General features: G+C 42.6%; 1 protein-coding gene across 1 annotated transcript in view; it reads left to right on the top strand.

The window, feature by feature from the left end:
* Nucleotides 1-27,615, top strand: part of LOC144680710 (ERO1-like protein beta) — an 86,795-nt gene that overhangs the window by 21,154 nt on the left and 38,026 nt on the right. Inside the window, exons 2-8 of the mRNA XM_078541981.1 lie at nt 8,472-8,591; nt 13,571-13,654; nt 14,497-14,538; nt 14,972-15,054; nt 16,788-16,861; nt 20,377-20,497; nt 21,709-21,755. Coding sequence (XP_078398107.1) covers nt 8,472-8,591; nt 13,571-13,654; nt 14,497-14,538; nt 14,972-15,054; nt 16,788-16,861; nt 20,377-20,497; nt 21,709-21,755 — 571 coding nt within the window. The remainder of the gene's footprint in view (nt 1-8,471; nt 8,592-13,570; nt 13,655-14,496; nt 14,539-14,971; nt 15,055-16,787; nt 16,862-20,376; nt 20,498-21,708; nt 21,756-27,615) is intronic.

Raw genomic sequence — 27,615 nt, forward strand, 5'->3', positions numbered from 1 at the left:
ACTTGCAACAACTTGGATTTATATTGCATCTCTAAATGTGGAAAATTGTCCCACAGCATTTTACAAAGGTTAAATAGACAAATACTAATAGCATTCCAAAAATACTAAATAATCAAAGGGCAAAAGGGGGAAGGAAATAAATGCAATAACTATCACTAGAGGAAAATGTACCAGGGAAACTAATGGGGCTAAAGGCCGATAAGTCCCCTGGACCTGATGGCTTGCATGCTAGGATATTAAAGGAAGTAGCTACAGAGATAGTGGATGCACTGGTAGTAATCTTCCAAAAATCCTTAGAGGATTGGAGAACGGCCAATGTAACACCCTTATTCAAAAAGGAGGGAGACAAAAAACAGGTAGCTATAGGCCAGTTAGCTTAACATCTGCAATTGGGGAAAATGTTGGGAGTCTGTTAAAAAGGATGTAATAACAGAGCATTTAGAAATGCATAATCTAATCAAACAGAGTCAGCATGGCTTCATGAAGGAGAAATCATGCCTAACAAATTTATTAGAATTCTTTGAGGAGGTAACAAACAGGATAGATAAAGGAGAACCAGTAGATGTAATATATTTGGATTTCCAAAAGGTGTTTGATAAGATACTGCACATAAGGCTACTTAATAAGATAAGAGCCCATGGTGTTGGGAGTAATATATTAGCATGGATAGAGGATTGGCTAACTAATAGAAGACAGAGTTGGGATAAGGTGGGCATTTTCGGGATGGCAACCTGTAACTAGTGGAGTAGCACAGGGATCGGTGCTGGGGCCTCAATTATTTACAATATATATCAATGACTTAGATGAGGAAAGTGACTACTTGTGGGTGACAAGTTTGGGAAGGCAAGTGGTGAGGATGACACAAGGAGTCTACAGAGGGATATAGACAGGTTAAGTGAGTGGGCAAAAACTTGGCGAATGGAATATAATGTGGGAAAATGTGAGGTTATGCACTTTGGCAGGAAGAATAGAGGAGCTGAATATTATTTAAATGGAGAAAGACTGCAGAAGGCAGTACAGAGAGTCCTTGTGCATGAATCCCAAAAAGCTAACATACAAGGGTAATAGGGAAGGCAAATGGAATGTTAGCCTTTATTTCAAAGGGAATGGAATATAAAAATAGGGAAGCCTTGCTAAAACTGTACAAGGCACTAGTTAGACCACACCTAGAATACCGTGAGCAGTTTTGGTCCCCGTATCTAAGGAAACATGCTGGCATTGAAGACAGTCCAGAGAAGGTTCGCTAGGTTGATCCCAGGTATGAAGGGATTTTCTTGAGGTTGAGTAGGTTGGGCCTGTACTCATTGCTGTTTCGAAGAATGCGAGGTGACATTATTGAAACCTATAAGATTCTTAGGGGGCTTGACAGGGTAGATGCTGAGAGGTTGTTTCCCCTTGTGGGAGAGTCTAGGACCAGAGGGCATAATCTCATAGTAAGGGGGCGCCCATTTAAAACGAAGATGAGGAATTTCTTCTCTGAGGGTAGTGAATCTTGGAATTCTTTACTACAGAGGGTTGTAGAAGCTGGGTCATTAAGTATGTTCAAGGCTGAGATAGACAGACAGATTTTTAATCAGTAAGGGAATCAAGAGTTGTGGGGAAATGGCAGGAAAGTGGAGGATTATCAGATCAGCCATGATCTCATTGAATGGTGGAGTAGACTCAATGGGCCATATGGCCTACTTCTGCTCCTACGTCTTATGGTAAATGTATGCCAAGCCAAAACATATTAGCTTGGTGGAAGAGGCATCAGGTCAGTCTTAGGAGAGAATTTGAGAGCATGCACCTGGACAACTGAAGCCATGGCTGTTAAAGGGGTGGTGCAAACGGCATAGGGGAGGCATAGAACCTAGAGTCTGTAATGGACTTTGCAGTGAATGGACTTCTTTTTGGAAGTGCAGTCATGCAGGCAAATACAACAGCAAATTTCCGTACAGAATAATAAACAACAACCTAAGGGCTAAATATGCTCTTTTTGGGTGGTGATGGTTGGGCGACTATTGTTGTCATGGGATACTGGGAGAATTGCCCTATTCTTGTTTGAATATTGCCATGGGATCGCTTTCATCCACCTGAGAAGGCAGATAGTATCTTGGATTAAAGTCTCATCAGAAAGATGGCACATTTGACCATGCAGTAGTCCCTCAGAACTGCACTGGAGACTCAGCCAAGGTTGCTAAAACTCCTTATGGACTTTGAACCCATGACCACCTGCTTTAGGTGGTAGCATATAGTTGATATGCTGTCAACTGAGCAATGCTGATTTGGTTGGTAGGATGGGCAGGGGGGAAGTGGGGAGGTGAAGAAAGTATTTTCCTTACTTAAATTTTATAATTTGATGACTATCATTCCAAATTCTGTGTATCTCTATTTAACTGAGCTTAGGGGTATTCAAACTTTATTTGAAATGACCAGCCTTGGGAGGAAATAATTGCAAGCTGCTTGCTCTGTAAAAGGATTATTCTACTTTGGAAGATTACATTTCCTGCTCGATTTGGGTTGTTTGTTCCCAGTAATGTGTAGGAGGAGCTGGCTTCCTAACTAGGTCACTAGGTCAAGATGGGGGCTGCTGCATTGAGTTAATTTAAAAATGGGCATGTGCATTTTCTTTCAAATATCTCTTCTCTCCTGTGGTTGTTGACTCTTACTTGGAATATGTTTATGTGGCTGCTGGGCATCCTTGGGTACCCAGCTGAAGTGGCCTTCTTGTGAACCCACGTGTGTCAACACACTATTTGATGGTGTGCCCCCCCCCCGGCCATCAGAACCATACCTGTTACCCAATGTCTATATATGTACTTACAGTTGGACTAGACACTGATCAGATGAAGGAATGTTGACAAACAATTTCCGCTCCTTTAGCTGAAGGATTTTAATGTTGCACCTCAGTTACTACCCTGGCTGAAATCAATTAACTTGACATAGACCAGAATCCAAATTTGAGACTTTGTGGCCTTTGTAGTTTAGAACAACATCGTACACGACCTTTACTTGAACACTATATCTTATTAATGGCTTGAGCCTCGTGCTAGGATAGCAAGTCCGGATGTCGAGGCTCCCCAAACTGGAGGTGGCTGCCATGGAACTCCGACTGAGCAGCAAGGACCCTTTAAATCATTAAAAACACAATGCGGGCATGGCCTATCTGACCAATCTTTTGGACCAACAGAACTTTTCTGTTCCAAAAAAGGCAGGTACTTGTCATTGAAAAACCCTGCAGATCAAACAGCCCTCCACTCTCAGCTCACCACCCCTCCTTCCTACTGACACATATCTGTCCCCTCCCCTGGCTCATACTCTGGGGTCATAGCAATTTTCAAGCCTCAGAATGGGGTCACAGTGGGGAAAAAGTTTGGGAAGCACTGCTGTATGTTGATTCATTAGTAAGTTGCTTTTTCACCAGGTGAATGGAGACTAAGATGGGCTGAGATGTCCCTTGACAATGCTGCAAGTTTTTTCTATCACTGGTATAATTAACTGATGTTTATAATTGCCACTCAATAACAGCAGAAGGTGATGGAGAAGTTCACTTGGCTGCATACACCAGGGTGCTAAGATAATTCCCAAGGCCTTCAACCATCAATTGTTGAGTGTTTTCTGTATCTCATGGTGTGGTATTGCACTGGGACTCTTAGTGCAGTCACCACCTGGAAACTTGAGCACAAATGCCAGATAGTAAATAGGTACATTGTTAAACAGGCCTTGGGGATTTTTATCCCTGTGTGTAATAAAGTAGGAGATTTTGTTATTCCTGAAACGGAAAATTTGACTCAAGTGCACATTTCAGCAATCTTCTTAAAGAATACAGCATTTTGGTCAATAGTTTCCATGAAGCAGAATTGTTATATTGAACACAAAACACGCAAGATTATGGATCCTGGAAACTTGAAAATAAAAACAGAAAATGTTGGAAATATACAGCAGATTTGGCAGCATCTGCGGGGGAGAAAGAAGTTCTGATGAAAGATAATTGACCTGAAATGCTAACTTTGAGTTGACTTCCTGCTGCCAATTCTGATTTGACCTCCTTGAGCTGTAATGTTATTCTATATTCTGGAATAATCCTGGAGAGTATGAAATTTCTGGTCTGTTTCTATCTTCCTCTAAATATGAGGAGTTTATCAACTTTTGTGCATAGAATCAGGACAATCTTTTCAGATATAGGATATCTTTCTCCTATCTCCTCAGTGTCAACCTTCTTTCTACTCTGTAATGCACTCTCAAAGATGTTTCTCTCATGTAGAAATTATAGTTCATGAATTTCTTTTCCATGTGGTACATTTTAAGTACTTGTTGTAATGAAGGTTATAATAATACACAAATGAAGTTCTTCCAAATTAGAAAAGAGGCCATTTCTTCACTTATTGCTTGAGCATTCAATTTCTAGGTTGAACAAGGTTTTGTTCTCAATGTTTTGATAAACTTTTTTTGTTCCGGTGAAACCATTTTCCAACAAAAAGCCTAGATTTTCTAATCTATCATTTTAACACCAGCTTCGATCCACTTAAAGCATACTAGTATTAATCATTTCAGATTTTATCATTGTTATTTTAAACTTATTGTTAAAACATAGAATCTGATGACCTTGTTTTGAAGCTGACTTCTGAGAAATCCCTTCCAAACTTTTTACATTTTTGAAAAATATACATTCTGCAGCTCAAATGTGATTAGTGGTAAAATGTTCATATTAGGGGCGTGCATTAGTATTTTCTGGATACATTTGCCTAAAGTTAGGATTTTTACTAAAGCTTTTAACAAGTGACAAAGTTGTGATAACTTTACATTTAGTCGATTTTTAAATATTATCTGATGGTGTATGCAAAGTCCATACTCTTTTGGAAAAAGTGCCGATTAACATGTCTGCAAATTATTTTGGGTAAAAACACTATAGTTACTGGGACTTTCCAGTTAAAATTGGTAAACATTATTATAATATTGACTAACTTGCAACATGGGTATCCACCCTTTTGGATCAGTGGCTAGATGCACAAAGCCCAGTGGGTCACTCTTTTTCAGAAAAAGTGCCTGCCAGTTATCAAAAAACAGGTTATTGACTTAAAATGTTAACTTTGTTTCTCTGTCCAGACATACAGCCTGACCTGCTGAGTATTTCCAGCATTTTCTGCTTTTATATCAAATCCCCAATCGTTTTAAATACTTCCATTCAATCACACCTCAACTATCTAAACTCAAGGGGATATATTGAGCTTTCAGAACCTGTCCTCAATTTAACCCTTTAAGCCCTGGTATCATTGTGGTGACTGCATTGTTACCACTCCAGTGACAGTATATTTTTCCTGAGGGTCAGTGTCCAAACCTGAGTGCAGCATTCCAGAAGGAATCTGGCCAAGACTCTATTCAACTGAAGCATCACTTCCTGACATTTAGAATGCCAACCTCCTTGAGATAAACACTATTCCCTTACTCTATTCGTTACGTTTTATATCTTTACCATTAGATCAAGGGTGCTGAGGAATAAAGAATCATGTACACATGATGGGGGAGGTGGCGGTGTAGTGATAATGTCACTGGACTAGTAATCTAGAGGCCCAGGCTAATCCTCTGGGTGCACAAGTTCAAATCTCACCATGGCAGCTGGTGGAATTTAAATTCAACAAATAAAATCAGGAATTAAAAGCTAATCTCAGTAATGGTGACCATGAAACTATCATTGATTGGCATAAAAACCCATCTGGTTCACTAATGTCCTTTCGGGAAGGAAATCTGCTATCCCTACCTGGTCTGGCCTACACGTGACTCCAGACCACTGCAATATGGTTGACTCTTAGCTATTACCTGTAATGGTCTAGCAAGCCACAGTGACATCCACATCCCGTGAAAGAATAAGTGAAAAAAACATTGAATATGTGCAGCCTGAATGCAAAAGTGTCGATAGGGTTGGATGATTTAAAGGGCTTACTGATGTAGACAGCAGTGGGGGAGAGAATAGTGCACTTTTCTATAATTTGTTCTCGGGATGTTGGAGAGTGTATTTGTTGCCATCACTAGTTAGCCTGAGGGAAAGGTGGTGGGCCCTGACTATCCTAATGATTCTTGGATGAGAGTAGGAGAGGAGGAGAACTCATCTAAGCATATATCAACTTTAATACAGAGAGAATAATTTGAGTGACAAGCAAGGCGTGAACAGGGGTATTATATTAAACCACATTTTGAAATGTAGAATGTCACTCTGGAGATGATCCAAGCAATAAAAAATTGAAGAGTACAGTTCCAGAGGTACTTAACACTGCTGAGAGATTGCTAGTGAAACAGCCATGTTGAATACAATAGTGGTGATTAGGCCAGAGCTTTCAAGACATATTTGAGAGCTCATAGTAGTTCCTGTAGCTTTAGAGAAGTGCAAGTGTAATGTTGGTAATGTGGCCGTGGTAAAAGGAGGCACCCTTCTTGGGGATAGGATGACAAGAAAACTTCTGGCTTTGGAAACTCTGCCGCTGTCTTAGGTGCCCTAATGCTTCTGCGCTTTTAGAATGGACCTGTGTGTGCATTTTATCCCTCTCTAGTTTATGTCAATTGCTTTAATTTTGAAAAAATTGCAATTTTAATCAAGGTAAAAAAGTACCTTTTTTGACTAGAGATTTTACTAAATTTAATTTACCTTGATTTGAATTAGTTTTTCAAACTGAAGCAATTCGAAGCGCAGGATCTATCTTGATTAAAATGTTTGGTGTTGCGAGCAGGTGAAGCTGCCGCTTAGTGCACTATCATGTTTGGGTTGTCCCATTATAAGGATTAAGAAGCTTCCAGTTTAGTTTATGATATAGTATTAATAAAATGGCACATGATCTGAGTTTCTTTTATGTTTTCATACCATTAAGTTTTTCTGCTTGATTTTTTTAAATGTAGCTTTGATAATTTATCAAATTTCAGAATCAGATGAACCATTGCTGAAAAATATATTGGAATTTCCCAAAAGAACTAAATATATAAGCACCTTTTATAGATATAGTGTGATGAGAACTGTAACTTGACATGCATTTTTTGGTAGTTTGCCATCTAATTTCTTAGTACAGGGCTTCAATGTCACTAAATTTTAAGGTTTAGAAATATTCCATATAAGTAAAATGTACAAATTTACTAAATAGTGCACTGCTTTGGTATATCAACTTGTACATTAGCAGTGTTCTAGTGAACAGGTAGCTGTCCCTCTAACTTGCACTGGAATTCAAGTGCTTTCAGTTTTTGTTTGGCACAAATTTTTAGCTTTACAGAATTGCAGGCACGTATACTAATAAGAGAGACTGAATTCTATTTCAACATCTTTGTTAAAACGGACCTGACATGACTCCTATTTAAAATATATACCTTTTGTAACTAACCAACTTTTTTCCCCTTGCCCTTTCTTACCTTTCAAGTTAATCATCCCCACATATCCTTCCTATAATGAGATGGTGAGGTGAACTTGAACATGAGATGCTTCAAAGCTATCCAGTGCTGCTGTGAAGTTAGAATGTTTGAAAGGTGTGGGCTTCTAATGACAGGAAGAGCATGGCCATTTTTCTATCCATTTTCTTCCTTCCCCTGAGCCCTACCTCCACCCCCGACATATAGTTGGTCTATTTGCCCTGGATGAAACCTGCTATACATAAGAGACTTCAGGAGCACTTGGCTAACTAACATGGTCCTAGAAATTGAATTTGTTTTACTGCAGTGAATTTGACTTTTCAGTACCCTGTGCAATCACTAGTGCATCTTAGTTCTAATTCATTACATAATTTTTTTGTCAAAAATTTGAGATCTTTTGTAGCATAACCTGACCTAATGTTAGCACTTCCTTAAATTTAGTGTTTACTGGTAACAAATACAGGTTGGTGGCTGCTTTGCTGAAAGATGGTCTGCCAGCAGATTCTCTGTTTCTCTTTGGCCCATATTTCAGATTTCCATCCCTCCATTTCTTTCCTTATCTTCCTAGACTACTGCAACCAAGTTCAGCACTACTTTATCTGCCTCTGTGCCATGAATGTTCTGAAAATTTACTTTAGCAACTTTGTTTCTTTAATTTTCATGCCAGCTTCTTTGCTTCACTTGTCATTTGTTGCTTTTCACTTTAGAGTTTTATTTGCCATTTGCCTTTTCATGACCAGATTGAGGTCACACTTTGTATACTGTCCACTTCCTCAGCCTTTTTAAAAAAAAAGTAGTTTATGGGTGTAGAGTGCTAGATGTAACGTCAGTCATGTTGTGAAGTTAAACCAATAACTTCTTTATAGTACCTTACTTGATTTTAATTTGTCTTTGATCTTTCCTCCCCATTTTGTTTTGGTTGGCTGTTTTTTCAGGCTGTTTCAATGTCTGAACCTGGAATGTTGCCTTTTTTGAGATATCGACCAACCTGTTTTACCTCTAGCATTTTCAGTTTTATTCAGAGATCAATCATATGATTATCTGGAATGCTTTTAATAAATTATATTTTATCAGTATGTGAGAAAATAAAATTTAATCTTTTGTAGCTGACAGGTGTCTTGGATGACTGCTTCTGTGACATAGAAAGCATTGATGACTTCAACAGCTACACGATCTTCCCTAAACTAGAAAAATTGCTCGAAAGGGATTACTTCAGATATTATAAAGTAAGATCCTTAACTTGCTTATTTTAGGTTTATCCAATAATGTTTTTCATAAGATTCTTTAAAATGCATGTTGGTTTTATATGTTGTTTGTAATAAAGACCAAAGTTTAATGGTGGCTGAGCTGTCTGGTCATTCTCATGTCAGAACTGATCCAAGGTGAATCTATTTTTTTCTGAGGTGGGGAAGAAAGGGTTTAAAGAGGAAGGAATATCTTTACTTACCACTTAGGGTAAACCTGACTGCTAGTTTATCGTCCTGATGTATGGACTTGATAAAATAATGATTCTTTGACATTAAGACTTAAATATGTTTCATGTAAGATTTGAAGCAGCATTGTATTCATTCTTTGACTGCAAGATAACATATATGAATTGAAAGGAATGGTTTGGAAACACAAAGATTTATGGCATGAAAGGGAAGCCATTTGGCCAATTTCATTTGTGCTGGCTGAAAAAGAGCTATCCAGTCTAATCCCATCTTCCAGTTCTTGGTCCACAGCCCTGTAGGTTGCGACACCTCAAATACATATCCAAGTGTTTTTAAATGTGATGAGCATTTCTGCCCCTACCGCCCTTTCTGGTGGTGAGTTCCAAATGCCCACCACCTCAACTCCCCTTCCACCAATTACATTCAATCTATATCTCAGTTATTAACACTTCTGGTAATGGAAATGGATCCTTCCTATCCACTCTGTCTAGGTTTTTCATAATTTATGCACCTCAATTAAATCTTCCTTCAGCCTTATCTAGGCTCTAAAGAAAACAAATCCAGACAATCCAATCTTTCTTCATAGCTAAAGTTCTCCAGTCCTGACAACACCCTCATGAATCTCCTCTGTACCCCATTCTACTGTGATCGCATTCTCCTTCTAATACATTAATCAAAACTGTATGTAATACTCCAGCTGCAGATTGCTCTACAGAGAGCTGGCATGGACTCAGTGACCCAAATTGGTTTCCTTCTGTGCTGTAAATGACACTGACATGGGAGGAGATCATAGAGTTACGAAGAATATACAGCACAAGAAACATGCCATTTGGCCCAACTTATCTGTGCTGGTCTTTTTACTCCACAAGTCTCAGCCCATTCTATCTGCCTCATCTCAGCCTTTTAGCATATCTTTCTATTCCCTTTTCTCTCATGCGCTTATGTAGTCTTCTGTTCAATGCATTTCCTCTTAGGCAGTCCCACAGGACTGAGGATGACTTTCTTCCACACTAGGGCTGTGGACCCTGAGGTGACTAAAAAGTCCAGTGCTTCATCCACACACACTACCAAAGTTGGTGCAGGTAGTGCTTGGTGAGGTGTGTGGGAAGCTCGGATTTTGTTATGCTCCCGCTGTTTGCGCTTGGCCCCCACCTGGGTCTGTAGGCGATGCTCAATGCTTGGCATTTTCGCGGATGCTTCTCAGTTTGGACGTCTTGAGCACGAGATTCCCACACATCGGTAGGGATGTTGCAATTTTTTTCAGGGAGGCTTTGAGGACGTTCCTCTGTCCTCCTCGTAATTGCTTTTTGTGACAAAGCTCGAAGGAAAGAGCTTGTTTTGGGAGTCTTGTGTCAGGCATGCGGACGATGTGGCCCACCCAACATAGCTGATTAACCGTAACCAGTCCCTCAATACTGGAGATGTTGACCTGAGAGAGAACACTGATATAGGAGTGCCTATCCTGCTATTGAATTTGCAGGATTTTGCGGAGGCATCGCCTGTGATATTTCTCCTGGGATTCAAGGTATCTGCTGTACATTGTCCATGTCCCTGACGCATACAGCAGGGCAGGCAGCACTGAGTCCTGTAGATGATGAGCTTGGTGCCGGGTTTGAGGTCTTGTCATCAAACTGTTTTCCTCAGACAGCCAAAGGCTGCACTGGCACACTGGTGGCAATGTTGAGTTTCATCTTCAATGTCTGCCCTCACTGAGAGGAGGCTCCTAAGTTATGAAAAATGATCAACATTGTCCGATGGTTCACCATGGATCTTGATAGTTGAGGCAGTGTTGTGTTGTGCGGTGCAGGCAAGCTGGTAGAGGACCTTTGTTTAGCCTAAGGCCCATTCTTTCAAAAGCCTCTGTGAATGTGCGACAATAGTTTGGAACTCAGCCTCTGAGGGTGTGCGCAAGCATTGTCAGCATCCTGCAGCTCATCGACAGAGGTTGGAGTAATCTTGGTTCTGAACTTGAGGCGATGTAGGGTGAATAGTTTCCCGCTCATCCTGTAGAGTGGCTCCACTCTGGCAGGGAGCTTCATGGAGATGGGGTGGAGTATTGAGGCAAGGAAGATGGAAAAGAGCATTGGTGTGATGAGTCTTGCTTGACCCTAGTTTGCACACTCATTGGATCTGTGGCAGATCTGTTGATAAGGGCCATGGCTTGCATGTCATTGTGCAACAGGCAGAGGATGGTGACAAATTTCTATGGGCAGCCAGCCAAATTTGAGCAGAACGCTCCATAATCCCCCTCAGTTGATGGCATCAAAGGCCTTTGTAAGTTCAGAGAAGGACATGAATAGAGGTTACTGCTGCTATCTGCATTTCTTTGGACTTGCCTGTGAAGATCATGTCTACTGTGCCTCTTGATGGATGGAATTCGCATTGTGACTCCGGTAGGAGCTCTTCAGCCATGGGGAGAAGGCAATTGAGAGGACTCTTGAAATGAGCTTCCCCATGGCAGACAGCAGAGATACCCTTCAATAGTTACCGTAGTGGGGTTTGTCTCCTTTTTTGAAGATGGCCACAATTACAGCATCTCAGAGATCCCCCTAGCATGCTGCTCTCCTTCCAGATGAGGGAGGTGAGATCATGTACTCTTGACACGAATACTTCTCCTCCGTATTTTAGTATTTCGGCAGGGATTCCATCTGTGCTGGTGGCCTTATTAGCCTTTTCAGCCTCATGGGCTTGGATTGTGCTGAGGTGGTAGCAGATAGCATGCTGTCGAATGTGGTTGAGGGTAGTTATGTCGAGGGCTGAGTCTCAGTTGAGGAGATTCACAAAGTGTTCCTTCCAACGAGCGCTGACTGCCTCTCTGCCCTTGATGAGCGCCATGCCATTCTTAGCTCTCAGTAGGGTAGTTCCTTGGGTGCTTGGGCTGTAAATGGTCTTTATCGCCTTAAAGAATCCACGTCTGTTGTAGCTGCCTGCATTTAATGCACCTAAGCTACTTATCTCGACCACTTACTATGGTAGCGGGTTCCACATTCTACCCATTCTGAATAAAGAAATTTCCCTATTGAATTTATTAGGTACTATCTTAGATTTGTTTTGCATTCTCCCACATGTGGAAATATCCTCCCCATATCATCTGTGTCCAACCTATTTATAATTTAAAAAAAAACAAAGGACAGACAGGCACGTATTTTTATAATACCTTTCATGACCACAGGATGTCCCAAAATACTTCACAGCCCATGAAGCACTTTTGGTGTAGTCACTGTAATGTAGGAAATGCAGCTACCATTTTACAGTCAGCAAGCGCCCACAAAGAGCAATGGAGTAATGACCAGATATTCCTCAACCAACATCACAAAAATATAATAAATACTAGTCTGGATAATGGGGGTAACACCACTGCTCTTCCGGAAAAATGGAGTCTTTTACACCCGCCTGAGAAGGCAGATGGGGCCTCGGTTTAACTTCTCATCTGAAAGATATCATCTCTGACAGTGTATCACTCCAACAGTACCAAGGAAGTAGAGTGTTGGCCTAGATCAGGCTTTTCTCTTGGGGGGCCACGTATCAGTTTTTCTCACTTTTTTTGGGGGGGGCGGGGTGCGATGAACAAATTTAGGAAAAATAAGATTTAGCACAATATTAATTGTAAATTTCAAAGAAAATCTGAGCTATGATTAGAAACAACTTGCTGAGAAAAAGTCACAGCAATAAATTGATAATTAAAAATGGGTAATTTAATAAAGGCAACCATTCGAATGTGAAAGATTGAGTGTGTGTGTCTTCAACTAACTCTTGAGTTTCAGGATGCTCATTCACCCTTGCCCACAGACAGTGCCTGTTGGTATGTAGGGGTGAGTGTGAGTGTGAATGAGAACCCTGCGACTGGGAGCAAGTTAGACCCACATACTCCTCCCCTTATCACCCTCTGTCACAGACACATGCACGCACAGGCACTCGGCACTCTCCCTCCCACACATGCCCTCATCCTCCTGCCCTTCCTTACTCATCATCACTCATGAAATTGGCTTTGAGATGGGGATAGCTGCGATGAGCTGGAGCGAGGCCTGTGGCCTAGCGGCGCCCGAACGTAGGCTCTTGTGAGGGGAGGGCCGAGAGCTGGGGTACACGGAGGAAGCACTGGGGGAGAGCAGTGGAATGCGGGGGAGAACTGGTTGTGCACGGGGAGAGCTGGGGGAACACAGCTGGACAAGAGCACTTGCAGCCACGGGAAAGCATAGTGAACATGCGCTCTAAAGTCTTTCTCTCTATCTTCAAATACTTGCTGGTGTACATTACTCCTCCAATCACAGCCTGTTCCTCTCCCATGTTTGATGCTGGCAGGCTCCATAGTGAGCCTATCAGCATCAAACATGGGAGAGGAACAGGCTGTGATCGGAGGAGTAGGCCCCTGAAGAAATCTGCAAACGCACCTAGCCGTCTTACTGGCATTTTCGACAATCCTTCCGGGGCCACATGGCAGGACTTTGGGCCGCGGGTTGGACAAGCCTGGCCTAGATTGAGTTTATGTTTAAGTATATAGAGTGTAACTTGAAACTGCGATCTTTGAAGCAGAGACATAAGTGTTACCCGTTGAGCCACAGCTGACCATTCAGGCCAAATCAGTATTTTGGGATGGTCTTAAAGAAAGGATCATTAATACCCACGCTGTTCTTTGAAAGACTGATCCAATTAGCGTCTCACCTCTGCTCTTTCCACATAGCCCTGTAAACTTTCCTACGTTGTCCAATATATTTAAATATCAATGTTCAGACATATGCTGATTATATTACAATGTATGCTTTGTTGAATAGGTGAATTTGAAGAGGCCCTGCCCCTTCTGGTTAAACGATGGGCACTGCTCGATTAAGGACTGCCATGTAAAGCCTTGTTCTGAGGTAAAGTGTCTGAAGGTGTTTTACAGAAGTTGTTTGAGGGATGTCAATATTTTAATTTTAAATAGAAATTGTTGTGTAGGATTTTGTCAAGGGAGCACTTGCATCACAAATCTTAGTATATGTTTGCATAGTAGCAGCTATAGCTATGGGAGTAGGCAATTTAGCTCTTCAGTCCTGTTTTGCCATTCAATGAGATTTGCATTTGCACGTGAATGTAGCAACGCTTACCAAATGTAACATGACAGTCCCTTCCTCAAAGCTTTGAAATCGGATTGCTATCTTTTACCCGCAGCCTGGGCACCCAAGAAACATGGAAGTAAACAGCAAATTTGAAATCACGATGTAGTCAGATAGCATATTAATGAAACAGAGCCCCCAGATTGAGCAAATGGAGCAAAAGTGGGTGGCAAAAATGAAGGGACCTGAAGGGGCTGACCAGTAGGCTGTGGTGAGCAGGTAAGCTGGAGAAGAGGTTGTAGCAGGACAGCCAGCAGACATCCCTGGAATATTATAAGTCCTCAAATTGAATAATGTGTTTAGATGCGAAGTAACATTATCCTGCAGTCCAGAAAGTTAAATTTAAACCCTTTTTTTGTTGTTCATAAGTTCCATAATTTCTTTTCTGTTAGAGCAAGCATTCTGTTTCATATTGTTGTTATTGTCAGGGGTTCTACTTTGTAGTGTGATTGCTCCAAGTTTATTTAGAACAATTTTTAATATACGGATGAAAATTCTATGTACTTAGTTGAAAAATTTCCGTGGCATGTCATAGGGAACTTCTTGAAGTGCTAATTTCATTTTGCGCAGTTATCTATTCTAACATCAATTGTTTTCATTTTTAGAGTGAGATTCCCATTGGAATTAAAGCAGCTAATTACAACAAAGTAAGTCAATATCTGGTAAAAATGTTTTATGTAAATATATTTGAATTAACTTTTGTGCCTGACCACTTGCACAGAGGACTAGTTATGGTACGTTAAGCAAAAGGCAATGTAGGAATAAATGATTAAAGCTTCTAAAATGGTAAATGATCTGTATACAAATGCAAACTTTTGCACAAGTGTCAAACTAGCACAGAATAAACAAATTCCTGTATTGTGCTTTAAATGTTCTTGACTATAAACATTTTTTACAGTACATATTTTTATTGGTTTTCTGATTAAAAGACAATATGATTGAAATCAAAAAGTGTGGGTTTCCCTGAAACTTTTACATATTAAACTGATTGCAGTACAATGTTTAGAATTTTTGCAGTAAGTATAGTCGATTTAGATTTCATTCCAGATGTTTGGTTAATTTGCGGATCTTTTTTGTTAGTATTCAGTGGAAGCAAGTACAGTAGAAGATTTGCAAGATTGCGAGGAAGCAAATAAGCTTGGGGCTGTCAACAGCACATTGAGGTGAGATTAAAAATTCAGTGATTTTTGCCTGTTGCAGTTTTATCTGTGCTAACTTTTGTTATCAGATTAGGTGTGTTTCTGATTCTAGCAGAGTTCTCTTGGTTTCCAGCTCCCATTGCTTCATTCCGCCTTAAGTATTCCCTACCTGTGGCAAGCAATTAAGATAACTTAGTGAATTGTTATTTTGGAATACATGTAGCCCACTGTTTGCTATAAAAGGATGCCCGCAATATTCTACTTTAGGATGTCAATAGTTTGTGCAGTTTGAGCATGTAGATTTTTTTTATTTTTGAAATTAATCATTTTGGCTTTATCTCTCAAAGATTAAAAAGAGCATAGCACATTTTTTTCAGTACGTGTAAAGCAAGGTGCTACCAAAAAACATGCTGGACTCATAAACTAGCATCTGATTCAACTTCTGTACTATTTTTACTGTTACTGTATTTTACTGCTGAACAACCCCAAACTTTAACTGGCGTTTAGAAATCTTGAGAGCTTTTTGACATTAATATTAAATTGAGATGAACAGTTCTGCAAATTTTACTTTCAGACGTACATTGGGATGTCAGAAACATGGGCCTCAATTTTACCTTTGGAGGGCGCGCTCGATTGGCAGGCCTGGGAGCAGTCGGGAAGCCAACCGTGATCGGCCCTCAATTACAATTTCACACTGGCTGGCCAATTAATTAATGGATAGCCAGTGTGAAACGCTTGCTGAAATGCTCAGCGCTGCTGTTGGGGGGTGGGTGATGATGTCACCGTGGGCGCGGGTGAGCGCTGCTAGATAGCTCCCTGAAGGCAGATGGCAGCAGACCTGAAGAAAAAGGTTTTAAAAACTGAAAAAAATGCCCATGCATCACAATCAATCACCTGAAAATATAGTGGATAAAAATGCAGCCCACAGCTATTTACTTTTATTTTATTTCATAACTGAAATTTTATCCCGCCCTTGGATGAGGTTTGATGAAAAATATGAAGTCTGCCTGGCCAACTGTAAGGTTGGACGGGGCGTGAAAAATCGGACACAATTACGCCGTTAATGGGCTTAATTGCCCTCTTAATTGTCGGCGGGTGCGCTTCCAACTTTTGCGCACGCCTGCCGTGTGAAATATTGCACGAGTGCGTGATGACATTATTACAGTCGCCTGGCATCTTCTTGTGCGATTTTACACCTGATCAAGTCAGGCACATGGCCGCCCGCGGGGCGTAAAATTTAGCCATGCTTTATTTCAGCGCAAATATGCCAGCAGAAATCAAGATGGTATTGTCTATTTAGAGTCATATTGGACTCAAAATGTTAACTCTGTTTTTCTTTCCACAGATGCTGCCAGACCTGCTGAGTTTTTCCAGTACTTTGTTTTTGTTACAGATTTCCAGCATCAGCAATATTTTTCTTCTGTTATTAAAACATCTTGCATAAGATGCACACTTCCTGTCTACAAACTACATTTGTGTCAATATTTCCCATTCAATTTTTCTGTACACTATCACAGGATGTTGCATGCTTTAGCCCTTTTAGGTAGCCTATAGTGTGAGATTCTAATGTTTACAAGATAGCAACATAGTTGTAAAAGTATATTTTAAGAAGAAAGTTTTTATTCATCAATCGATTCTGCAACATCAGAGGCAATTTACTAGCAACATATGTGTTATGTATATAAGTGGCATGATTATAATGTGCTTGATTGGCATGTTTGTAATCCTGTACCGAGTCACTCTTCTTTTGTTCCTAGTAACCAAACAAAAGAAGCTTTCATTGATTGGGCAAGATATGATGATGCACAAGACCATTTTTGTGAACTTGATGGTAAGGATCTTGTGAAATTCTGGTGCTGCATTTATGTCTAAGAATTCCAGAATATTTTATATAAAAATATTTAATAACTAATTGAAGTTTAAACAAAAACACCACTCAATGCTCAATAATAATCAGTGGTTAAAAAAATTGACCCTGATCATTCCCTGCAATTGGCTAGCTTCCAAACAATGTTGATCACCAGCTGTCAGGATGGTGCGATTCCATCGTGAGACATTTACATGTGCAATTTCCATTCTAAATGTGAACATAAGCATAATGACATAATATATGATTTTAAATTGGGAACTGAATTTCATTTGTGTGCCCAGGTCCAATTACTCCTCGCCCCTTAAGTACACTTCGCCTGAAGATTGCACAATGCTTTGATTTCCAAGGACAGAGTTATCAGATAATGGAATTATTTTTAAAATGGGTGCACAGTATACGAATTGTGTGTTTTCCTGTTTGTACTCTGTCTTTTAAATAGCCACCACATTGGTGTACAGCCAGGAAGGAGTAACCCTGGGAGTACTCAACATTGATTCTGGACCCCAAGAAATCTCGTGTCATCAGGTCACTATGGGCAAGGAAAACTCCTGCTGATTACCACCTACCACCCTCTCAGCTGGTGAATCAGTGCTCCTTCATGTTCAACACCACTTGGGAGAACCACTAAGGGTAGCAAGAGCACAGTCTGTACTCTGGCTGGGGGATTACAATGCAAGAGTGGCTCAGTAGCACCACTACTGACCAAGCTGGCCGAGTCCCAAAGGACATATCTTCCATAGTGGGCCTGTGGCAGGTGGTGAGGGAACAACGAGAGGGAAAAATTAGTTGACTTCGTCATTGCCAACCTACCTGCTACAAATGCATCTGTCCATGACTGAATTGGTGGGAGTGACCACCTTACAGTCCTTGTGGAGGCGAAGCCCCATCTTCACACCTGAGGTTACCCTCTATTGTTTTGTGTGGCACTACCAACGTGCTAAATAGGATAGATTCAGAACAGACCTAGCTTAAAGCTGGGCACACATGAGGCACTGTGAGCATTCACCAAAAGAACTGTATTCAACTCTGTAACCATCTTCCTTTGTGCTAGGTATGACTCCAACCAGTGGAGGGCTTTCCCCCTGATTCCCATCGACTGTAATTTTGCTACGGTTCCTGTATGCCACATTCAGTCAAATTCTGCCTTGATGTCAAGGGCAGTCTCACACCTCTGGAATTCAGCTCTTTTATCCAATTTTGGACCAACCCTGTAATAAGGTCAAAAGAACTGTATTCAACAATCTGTAATGTCATGGCCTGCATATCCTTCACTCTGCCATTGCCATCAAGACAGAAGATCAACCCTGGTTAAATGAGGAGTGCAGGAGAGCATGCCAGGAATAGCACCAGGCGTACCTAAAAATGAGGTGATAACCTGTTAAAGATGCAATATTAGACTACATGCATGCTAAATAGTAGAAGCAGCATGCGATAGAGCTAAGCAACCAACTGATCAGATCAAAGCTCTGTAGTCCTGCCACATCAGTCATGAATGGTGGTGGACAATTAAACAACTAACCAGGGGAGGACTCCATAAATATCTCCATTTTCCATGCTGGTGGAGCCCAGTATATCAGTGCAAAAGACAAGACTGTCGCATTTACAACCATCATCAGCCTGAAGTGCTGAGTGGAATGATCCATATCAGTCTCTTCCTGAGGCCCTTAGCATCACAGATGCTAGCCTTCAGCCAATTTGATTCACTTCATGTGATATCAAGAAACTGCTGAAGGCACTGGATACAGTCAAGACTACAGGCCTTGACAACATCCCAGCAATAGTACTGAAGACTTGCGCCCCAGAACTAGCCATCCTCCTAGCCATGTATTTTGTTTATGGTACGTACTGCTGACACTGAAGCCATGGTATGCTGTTGGTGGAGGGAGTGAATGATTAAGTGACGGATGTTTTGTCCTGGATGGTGCGAAGCTGCTTCAATGTTCAAGAGTTGTGTTCGCCAAGGCAGATTGAAAGTACTTTAACCTCTGTCTTTGGCTTCCTACACTGTATCAATTGAATTCAGCACAAGTTCAGGAACAGTTTTTCGACCTTTTCCTGAACACTCTGCACTTTGAACATGAAAGTATTTCATTACAGTTTCGTCTTTCATTCATTCAGTTTTGTCTTGTAAGGCTTTGGGGAGCTGGGAGATGAGTCACTCGCTACTTACAGAATATGCAGTTTCTGATCTCTTACAGCCATTGCGTTTATGTTGCTGGTCCAGTGAGTTTCTTGTCATTGCGCCCCCCCTCCTGGCTCAGGATGTTGTTGGGAGATTTAATTATGTCGTGTCACTAAATGCCAAGGGAAGGTGGTTAAACTCTCTTGTTGGAGATAGACTTGATTGGACGCTTGCCACCTATCAACCCAATCTTGAATATAATGCAAGTCTTGCTGCATGCAGGCATGAACTGCTTCGTTATCAGAGGAGTTGCAAAATGAACTGAACACTGAATCTGTAAAGTACATAAAATGAAGTGAAACCAAAAATGATGGAAATTAATCATAGGGTCATTATCCGTAAAGAAAAAATTAGTTTTGATATTTTGGGCATGTTCCTTTCATTACAATAGAACTCTAAAAGATGAGCAAGCAATTTTAGTTTAGTTGGAAGTGACCTGATATTCGCTATTTACTACTCTGCACTGGGGAATGCAAACACAGATTAATTAGCTGACCTTGTTACTCTGCAGAACCCTGACCGCCATGTGACTTGCTATTTTAATTCCTCGTCTTTTTCATACTCTAACCTCTGTCTTTGGCTTCCTACACTGTATCAATTGAATTCAGCACAAGTTCAGGAACAGTTTTTCAACCTTTTTCTGACACTGCACTTTGAACATTAACTGTAGTAACATCAGATCTTGGCTCTATTGCTCTGTTTTAATTTCAGTGAGGCTATTAATGATGTGTTGTAAATCTGTCTGTATCTGGGGGTCGGCAAGCGGAAGCAGAGATCATTTGTCAGAGTAGAGTGCAGACAGGAGGTCTGGGTCTGTGGTGAGAACCTGTTCTTTCTCTTTTTGGGCTTGGCAGACCCACTGTGTTTTCTCAACTTCGTCTATTTAAATACCACTTCTGCATTTGCAACTTTCTTTCCCCTTCCTCTCTTTACTGCCCACTATCCTCACATTTTTTCACGTCTTTTTTTGTGCTTTTGATTTATTTGCACATTCTTTTGTCTGTTTTCTGCATTTCTCCGCATCTTTTATAAGCAGTTCTGGGTTACTCAACATATTTAACTTCCCTTGCTATGATTTAACATTTCTGTCGATTTGCTTCCTGTTTTCTCTCTTTCCAAACTGAGTAAGTCATCTTCAATTCTCATGAAGGGTACTCCCACCGCCCCCCCCCCACCACGAAATGTTGAAAACTTGATTTACTTATCCACAGATGCTGACTCACTTGAAATGTTTCTTATTTATAAAAAAACTAGAGTTTATTTCCTGAAAGTAATAGTTAACCTCTCCCTACAGATGAGTTTTCGCCTGATGCTGAATATGTGGATCTCCTCCTAAATCCAGAACGTTACACTGGATATAGGGGATCATCAGCTTGGAGGGTGTGGAACAGCATCTATGAAGAGAACTGCTTCAAGTACTTCCTTTTGATTGCATCTACATTATAGTCTTTGAAGTTACTTTCTGATTCCTCTTGCCAGGGTGTTTGGAATGGTGGTGGTGTTGGGGTTAGAATTTGCACTGATAAAATATATTCATGTACTTTTGAATTTTTACCTTCCTAAATTGTATTTTAGGACTCCTCACTATCATTTTAAAACATTTTATTTAGTGATCACTGAAGGGTTTGTGCATCAGCCCAGCTGTGAAGTTTTGTATTGGTCTTACTAAAAGTTCTCAGTTTTGGTGTTGATGGTGATTTTTCAGATCCACGAGTTGACTATAAGCCCCTCCATTCACCCTTCATATTGTGTGCGTGTCTATTTTTGTGCGTACGTTTTCGCAGATTATACATATTTATAAATATTATTCTACAGGAGACTGCAGATTAATACCAAATTAGGCCATAGTGGAAATTGCTAAACTCTGCCCATTTAAGACTTGATATTCTTAGGATATGTTCAGCCCAATTTATATTTAATCTCTTTACTCAACGTAGAGTTTTTCAGGTGCTATTGTTTGAGTCTTCATTGATTTGTTAGACTTAATGGTCAGTGCATTTCATAGCTGGCTTAGATGGCTGTTTTTAAGTTGTAAAATTTATGCCAATTTAACCATGCTCGCCACTTTCTGTTGCGTTATCTCAGTCCAGTTTGCTTTCAGAACACGAGCTCGACAGTTCCATGCCTGAAGGAGAATTGAATAAAGTTCGAGCTTAAAGCTTCCATCATTGAATGTCTCCAATATGACCCTGGATTTCATTCTTCATAAACTTTTATTTCTGTTCATATCCGCAGAGTGAGCGAGCACCGTGCTTTAGTAATTGATACATTTTGTTGTGGAACCAATTCCCTAATCCAGGCAGGACGTTGTTGACCATGATGTCATTGACTACATCTATAGAAAGCACTCCCCTCGTGTTGCGACGTCAGTAAATGCAACCTTTTTTTGTATTTTGAAGGAGGAATGTTGGTTAGGACATTGAGAAATCTTATTTCCTGCTCTCAATAGTACCTTGACATCCATCTGAATCAGCAGAAAAGAGTTCATTTTAGATTAGGGCAAAATGTAACTTGAAACTCTGTGACCACTGAAGTATGTCTTGCCACTTGTCCTGTGTATCCCAAAATGTTACAGCATTGTTGAAACCTATTCTTATAAACAATTGACTTTGAACATCTTTTGCAGGCCTCGTTCTGTATATCGTCCTCTGAATCCACTGGCACCCAGCAGAGGTGAGTTTATGTACAAAATCTGTTTTAAGTCTTGCTATTTCTGCATGTTTACCAGTGACTTGCTTCAGACAGAACAAAAGTTTTTTTTCTTAAATATTTCTTAGCAAGGCTTATTTATTACTCATCTCCAGTTGCCCTGAGAAGTTGATGGTGGTCCTTTTTTGGGTAGACCAGATTTATCAGAAATTCAAGGGCACAATGCTCTCAATTTTCTATCTGTTTGATACCAATAAATGGAAAACTACAAACAATTTACCTGCAAATTTCCAATAACTGAATTCCTCATTTTCTCTATCCTGGCAGTGGAAAGGTTAAGAAAAGGCAATATATACTTTGAGGTAAAGTGGCAAACTCTGGCTGTCTTGGAACATTTCACTATATTTAAAGGTGCTTTATAAATGCAAGTTGTCGTTACCTCAGGCACTTCAAAATGCCTCCTAATATTCAGCTCATCAGTGGCATTACCAGGAGGTTGACCAGATTTATGACCTTGTCATTCAGCAAAGGAAAGGTGGTAACCATGTATTATAATAATGTAGTGAGGAAATCTGTTTTGGGTTTTTTTGAGATAGAGGCCAGTGCCCTGGTTGAAGGACTACAACTCTCGGCGTGCTTGGGGTTCCACCACAAGCGCACAGCGCAGAAGGGCCTCGCGTGCTTGGTTCCAGGTTCCCTTTGAAGGCTGGGGTTTTGGCACAAAAAGAGTTACCGGAGTTTTGATGCTGAAACCCAACCATGGGTCCTGGGGTGGTAGTATGGAAATAAGCCCATGTGATAAGGTTAGTCTGGAGCTGTTTGGGCAGCAGCTGAAGTGCTGTCATTAGCTCCATCCAGCTGGGGCTCAGAGAAGTCCAGGAGCAGTTAACACCTTATTGTAGCTGAAGTGAGGCTGTTTGCTCCATGAATCTAGCAGTTGGGGCAAAGAGAAGTCCGTGGTGAGCAGTGGGTGTCTGCTCAGTACAGCTAGATTGCTGGGATCGTGCAGGTGGTTAGATGCTGGGATGTTGCCTGGCTAGCCAACTGGGAAGCAGTCTTGGATGAAGTGATTGAATAACTGGGAGGTGAGCAGTCATTGGGGTGATTTGAGCTGGAGTCTGGTTGCCTGACAACTCATTACAGGCAGAAGAAGCAAGAGGGCTTCCAGACTAAGTTGGAGCAACTATTGAGGGAAATCAGAGGCTATATCCTCAGGAGCTGAAATCCCTCATGAGGAGGACAGAGCTTAAAGGATTTTTGTGACTCTGTGATTACTAACCTATGGGTGGGTTGCTGAGAAAATTAATGGGATCTGTCTTGATTGTGTCTACCATTTAATGTGCTGTTTGTGTATTCGACCACAGTTTCCCTGTTAATTCATGTTTACCTCCTGTTAATTCTGGATGTTGAGCGTATGATGGATAGTATTAATTTTTGGCTTGGTTGACTCTTTTGTATAATGAAAATTCTTCTGTTTGTTTAAAATCATGGAATTTTGTAGCTTTATTCTCTTGGCAAATACCTGGGATTTCAAATTTCGTCTACAACAAAAGCTACTGATCACTAACCAGATTGTATCAGTGGGCTTAAAAAGAAAACAAAACAATTGTGTTTACGTAAAGTACCGCAATTGCCCCTCTGATTGGAATCGTCCGCTCCCATTGGCAACGGACGTCATGGCAGGCATGAGTGGACAATATGGCAAGAAGGCCAAAAATTGGTTTTATGCCATCGTGAAACCAGTTTGCAACTGTCCACTCCGCCCGTAAATGGCAGGCTGCGTTTCCTGCTGTCCAACGTCGGGAACTTGATTTCAGTGCATTTGCATCACATGATTGTGGTCACACGCCAGAATCATTCCACCCTCCCGCGCCCCCCCCCCCCCCCCCCCCCAACCATGTCAAATTTGCCTCCCACGTTAGCATGACTTCAGAATGGCATGATTTACGACTGTCTTTAAAAGGCTTGCACCTGGCGAGCTGAATGTCGAGGGGAATTCGGAATTGATTGCACACAACCTTGTGCAGCGCTTGCGAGGATCGCCCATAGGACATCAAGGAAGAGGCACCGCGATTTGGGGGTGGGGGGAGGGGTGCACAGGCAAGTCGCTTTTTCCCGGCTGTCTTTCGATACACTATTGGGACAAGGGCTCCAGTGTGGGTGGGGAGTGGGGGGCAAGGCAGCACAGACTGGAGGAAATACACAAGTACATGCTTAGGGAGGCGGGGAGGTTGAGAGGGGTGAGGGAAGCATGCAACAAACTTGAAAAAGTTTGTCAAAAGTGAGCATTCTTCTGCAGCTGAAACCGTTGAGCAGCAGCTCCAGTGACATGCTTGGAATCAGGCCTTTAAAGCATTTCTGCCCACTCAAGCAACACAAAAGCACGAGAGTGCCACCAAATACTCCAGAGCTTTCCACCCCTTGGGCACAGGCTGCAAATTAATGTGCATTTTAGGGGGCTGCAGAACAATTGGATGACTGGGCAAGCTGTAGAATCCCCTTGTGAAAGATGGCCACGGTGCAGTCATGGGTTTATGTGCTCAGTACCCCCCGAAATGTCTTCATTAAGGTTTGGACCAGTATTCCTCATGGGTCAAGCTAACAGCACAACCTGGCAGTGTGGGTTAAGAGAATGCCTGCGCCTGCACCAGAGCACAGCATGCAGTCCAATGGGCAAAGCTGCCGCCAGTCGGTCAAGTGGAGTGGGGCAGGGTGGGTGAGGTTTCGGACAACCATGAAGCGCACTACACACTGGCCATCCAAGTGGTGGTCAGCACACCCCGGCATGCATGCAGGGGCCTTGACCAAGAGAGAGGTCCTTAGGACCCATATGCTAACCCACAGGTCTCTCCCTTTGAACAGGAGGAATGAACCTGGTGATCTAGCGGTATGCGTCATGGCTTTCCGGGAGCAGAGAAGAAGTAGTGTGGTGGAGCCTGGCTCACCAATGGGAGGAGCACCACCCTCAAGATGAAGGTGTGACAGGGCCTTCTGCGCACGCAGCTGAAGATCCATAGCAAGCCGTCACTTGTCTTGCTAGACCCACGTTTCTCATTCCTGCAGTGAACCAGTGTCGCCGAAAACTGCACATGGTTCGGGAACAGGTCTGTCACATATGCCACCTGCTGCAGGATTTGGTGCCATGGAGACATGGAGGGCATCCACCCACCAGTGGCCGTGAAAGTGACTGCGCCATTCAGTTTTTAGGCGAGTGGCTCCTTCCAGGGATCCACAGGATCTCGCAAGCATCTACCAACAAGTGCATCCAGGAGGTCACAGACGCCATCTTCGCAAAGGCACAGAACTTTGTGCATTTCGACCAGTGTCAGGCAAGCCAGGAAACAAGATTGCTGGGATTTGCGCAGAGCCCTGGTTTTCCACAGGTTCAGGCTGCAAACAACTGCACTCACCTGGTGCTTAGGTCTCTGTAGTAACAAGCCATCAACTACGTCAACCGCAAGGACTTCCACTTGCTGAATGGCCAGCTGATATGCAACCACGACACATACACATCCTACAGGTTTGCACGCCCATGGAGCGTTCACAACTCCTACATCCTTAGCAGGTCTCGGATCCCTAACATCTTTCAGGGTCCACAGAGGCTACAAGGTTGGCTCTTCAGGGACAAGGGCTACCCACAGAGGATGTGTCTGATGATGCCCGTGTGGCGGCCTCAGATTGCAGCAGAGACACGGTATAACGAGTTTCATGCCGCATCCTGGACTTTAGTGGAGCAAATGATAGGCATATTGAAAATGAGGGTCTAGTGCCTCGACAGATCTAGTGGAGCATTGCAATGCAGTACCTAGAGGGTGTTGTGCATTATCATAGCTTGCTGAGCACTGTTGGATCAGACATTGCAATGGGGAGAGGGCCTGGCTGTGGAGAAGATGGAAGAGCTGCACCTCTCCTCCGATAAGGAGGACGCTGAAGGGAATGAGAGTGATGAAGTCCTCAAGGGTGAGGATGCTGGTGATGAGGCCATTGCACTGGCCAGATGAGGCAGGCATGCTTGTAAGGCCCTAATAGCCACAACATTCGTGGAGGATGATGACACAATACAGTGAGAACAATCCTGATATCCTCACTTTGCACCTGTGAGCGTTTGACTCCTTTGTGGCTGATGGCAGAGCACATCCTTCAGTGTACCCAGGCTCATATCATGGAGATGCAGCGGAGGCCCTAATAGTCGCAAGATTCCAGGAGGATGATGACAACAGTATGTAGTGCGGACACTCCATAAATCTTCACATGGCCACTGAGTGAGTGTGTCTGACTTCTGACTCCTGTCTGGCTGAGGGTAGCTCACTTGCATTCTGTGATCAGGGTCATATCATGGAGATGCAGCCATGAAACTTTAAATGCACCTGGTCCTTTGTCAGCCTTCAGCACTTGATGCCTTCAGGACCACACAATCACTGGACATAGATCCTGAATAGATGGGGGACCAGCCCCACTTCAAAGATCATGAGAGCACACAGAAAATGATGGAACTCTGTGATGCCTGCCCACAACATTTGGCAGCAATGATGAGCACCATCGAGGTGCAGGCATCACTGATGTGTCGAGTGTGTGAGAGGCTGGACCGGCACTCTGAAGGTAACATACTACACAGGGAAGGGGCCCTGGACTGAGAAACTTGCCTTTACCTTGTGCAGGAACCAAGATTTTGCATCTGAATGACACACACACTGTTCATCATAACAAGGAACCATAGACAAGGAGACATTCTTGGGAGTTTATTTACAATAGTGAACATTATGTATGAGTGATTAACACCTGTGCCCATGGGGTGCAGCTACATCTTATTAACAACGAGGTGTCAGCTGTGGCTCAGTTCATAGCACCCTCGCCTTTGAGTCAGAGGGTTGTGGGTTCATGTCCCACTCCCGGAAACCAAGAACTGTGAATATACTCGAAAGAGTTACATCTTATTAACCTTCCTAACGCTGCTGCTGCATCTTAGTACTTGCCCGACATCCACAGCAGAGGTGGAGGCAGCCTGCTGAATGCTACGCCCTGTTGTCTCTGATCACCATGGCAGTCTCCGGCCTGCCCTCGGTATCCTGCTTGTGGGCCAGGTGCACACTCCTCAGCCTTTGGAGCTGGAGATGGTGGGGTCACAGGAAGAGAGGATTTAGGTTGGCCAGACATTCCTGGAGTCAGCTAAGTGGATGGCCCCGAGGTGTTGAGATGCTGGTGGTCATCCTCGTGGGCGCCCGACAGCCCCTGGCTGTCTCCTTGAGGAGAAGGGGCAGCTGGAGTAAGATTGAGCTGCCCCGCACGCCTCTCACATTGACATTGTTGGAGGCCAACTATGGTGCTCATGGTGGCGTTCAGCCAGCGCAGCAGTGCAGGATTTATGTCTGGACCAAGGCCTCCATGGCAACCGTCATCCTGCCAGTGTTGACCTTAGTGCGTTGGCATGCTGGCATTATCATCTCTGTCTGAAGGTGGGCGGACTGCTCCATCGGCCCTTGCAATCTGAGGAACACACAAAACATCCCTTCCTGATGTTCCCGTGATTGTCTTTGCAGCTCCAACAACTGATTGAGGACTGAGTCCAGAGGCTCATGATCTGACTTGGACTTAGCAGATTCCTTGCCTCCAGCAGTCCTCAGAGTGCTGGTGACCTCGGATGTCCCTGCCTCCGCCCTCTGTGGAACAGATTATGTGCTGTGCTCACCAGATTGTTATCCCAAGGCTGTTCTACATCTAGGTCCCACCGAGGTGTGTGTTGCTGCTCTGGTAGAGCGTGTGGGTGAGCACAGTGATGGGTCTTCAATGGTGCTGCCCTCGGGGTCCTCATTCAAGGTGCTCTCAGTGCTGGGGTCAGGGTCAAGGTTGCCTGAGGGTGACGTCACAGATGTGCCTAGGAGAGAAA

Source organism: Cetorhinus maximus, chromosome 5, assembly GCF_964194155.1.
Source record: "Cetorhinus maximus chromosome 5, sCetMax3.hap1.1, whole genome shotgun sequence".
Lineage (NCBI taxonomy): Eukaryota > Metazoa > Chordata > Chondrichthyes > Lamniformes > Cetorhinidae > Cetorhinus > Cetorhinus maximus.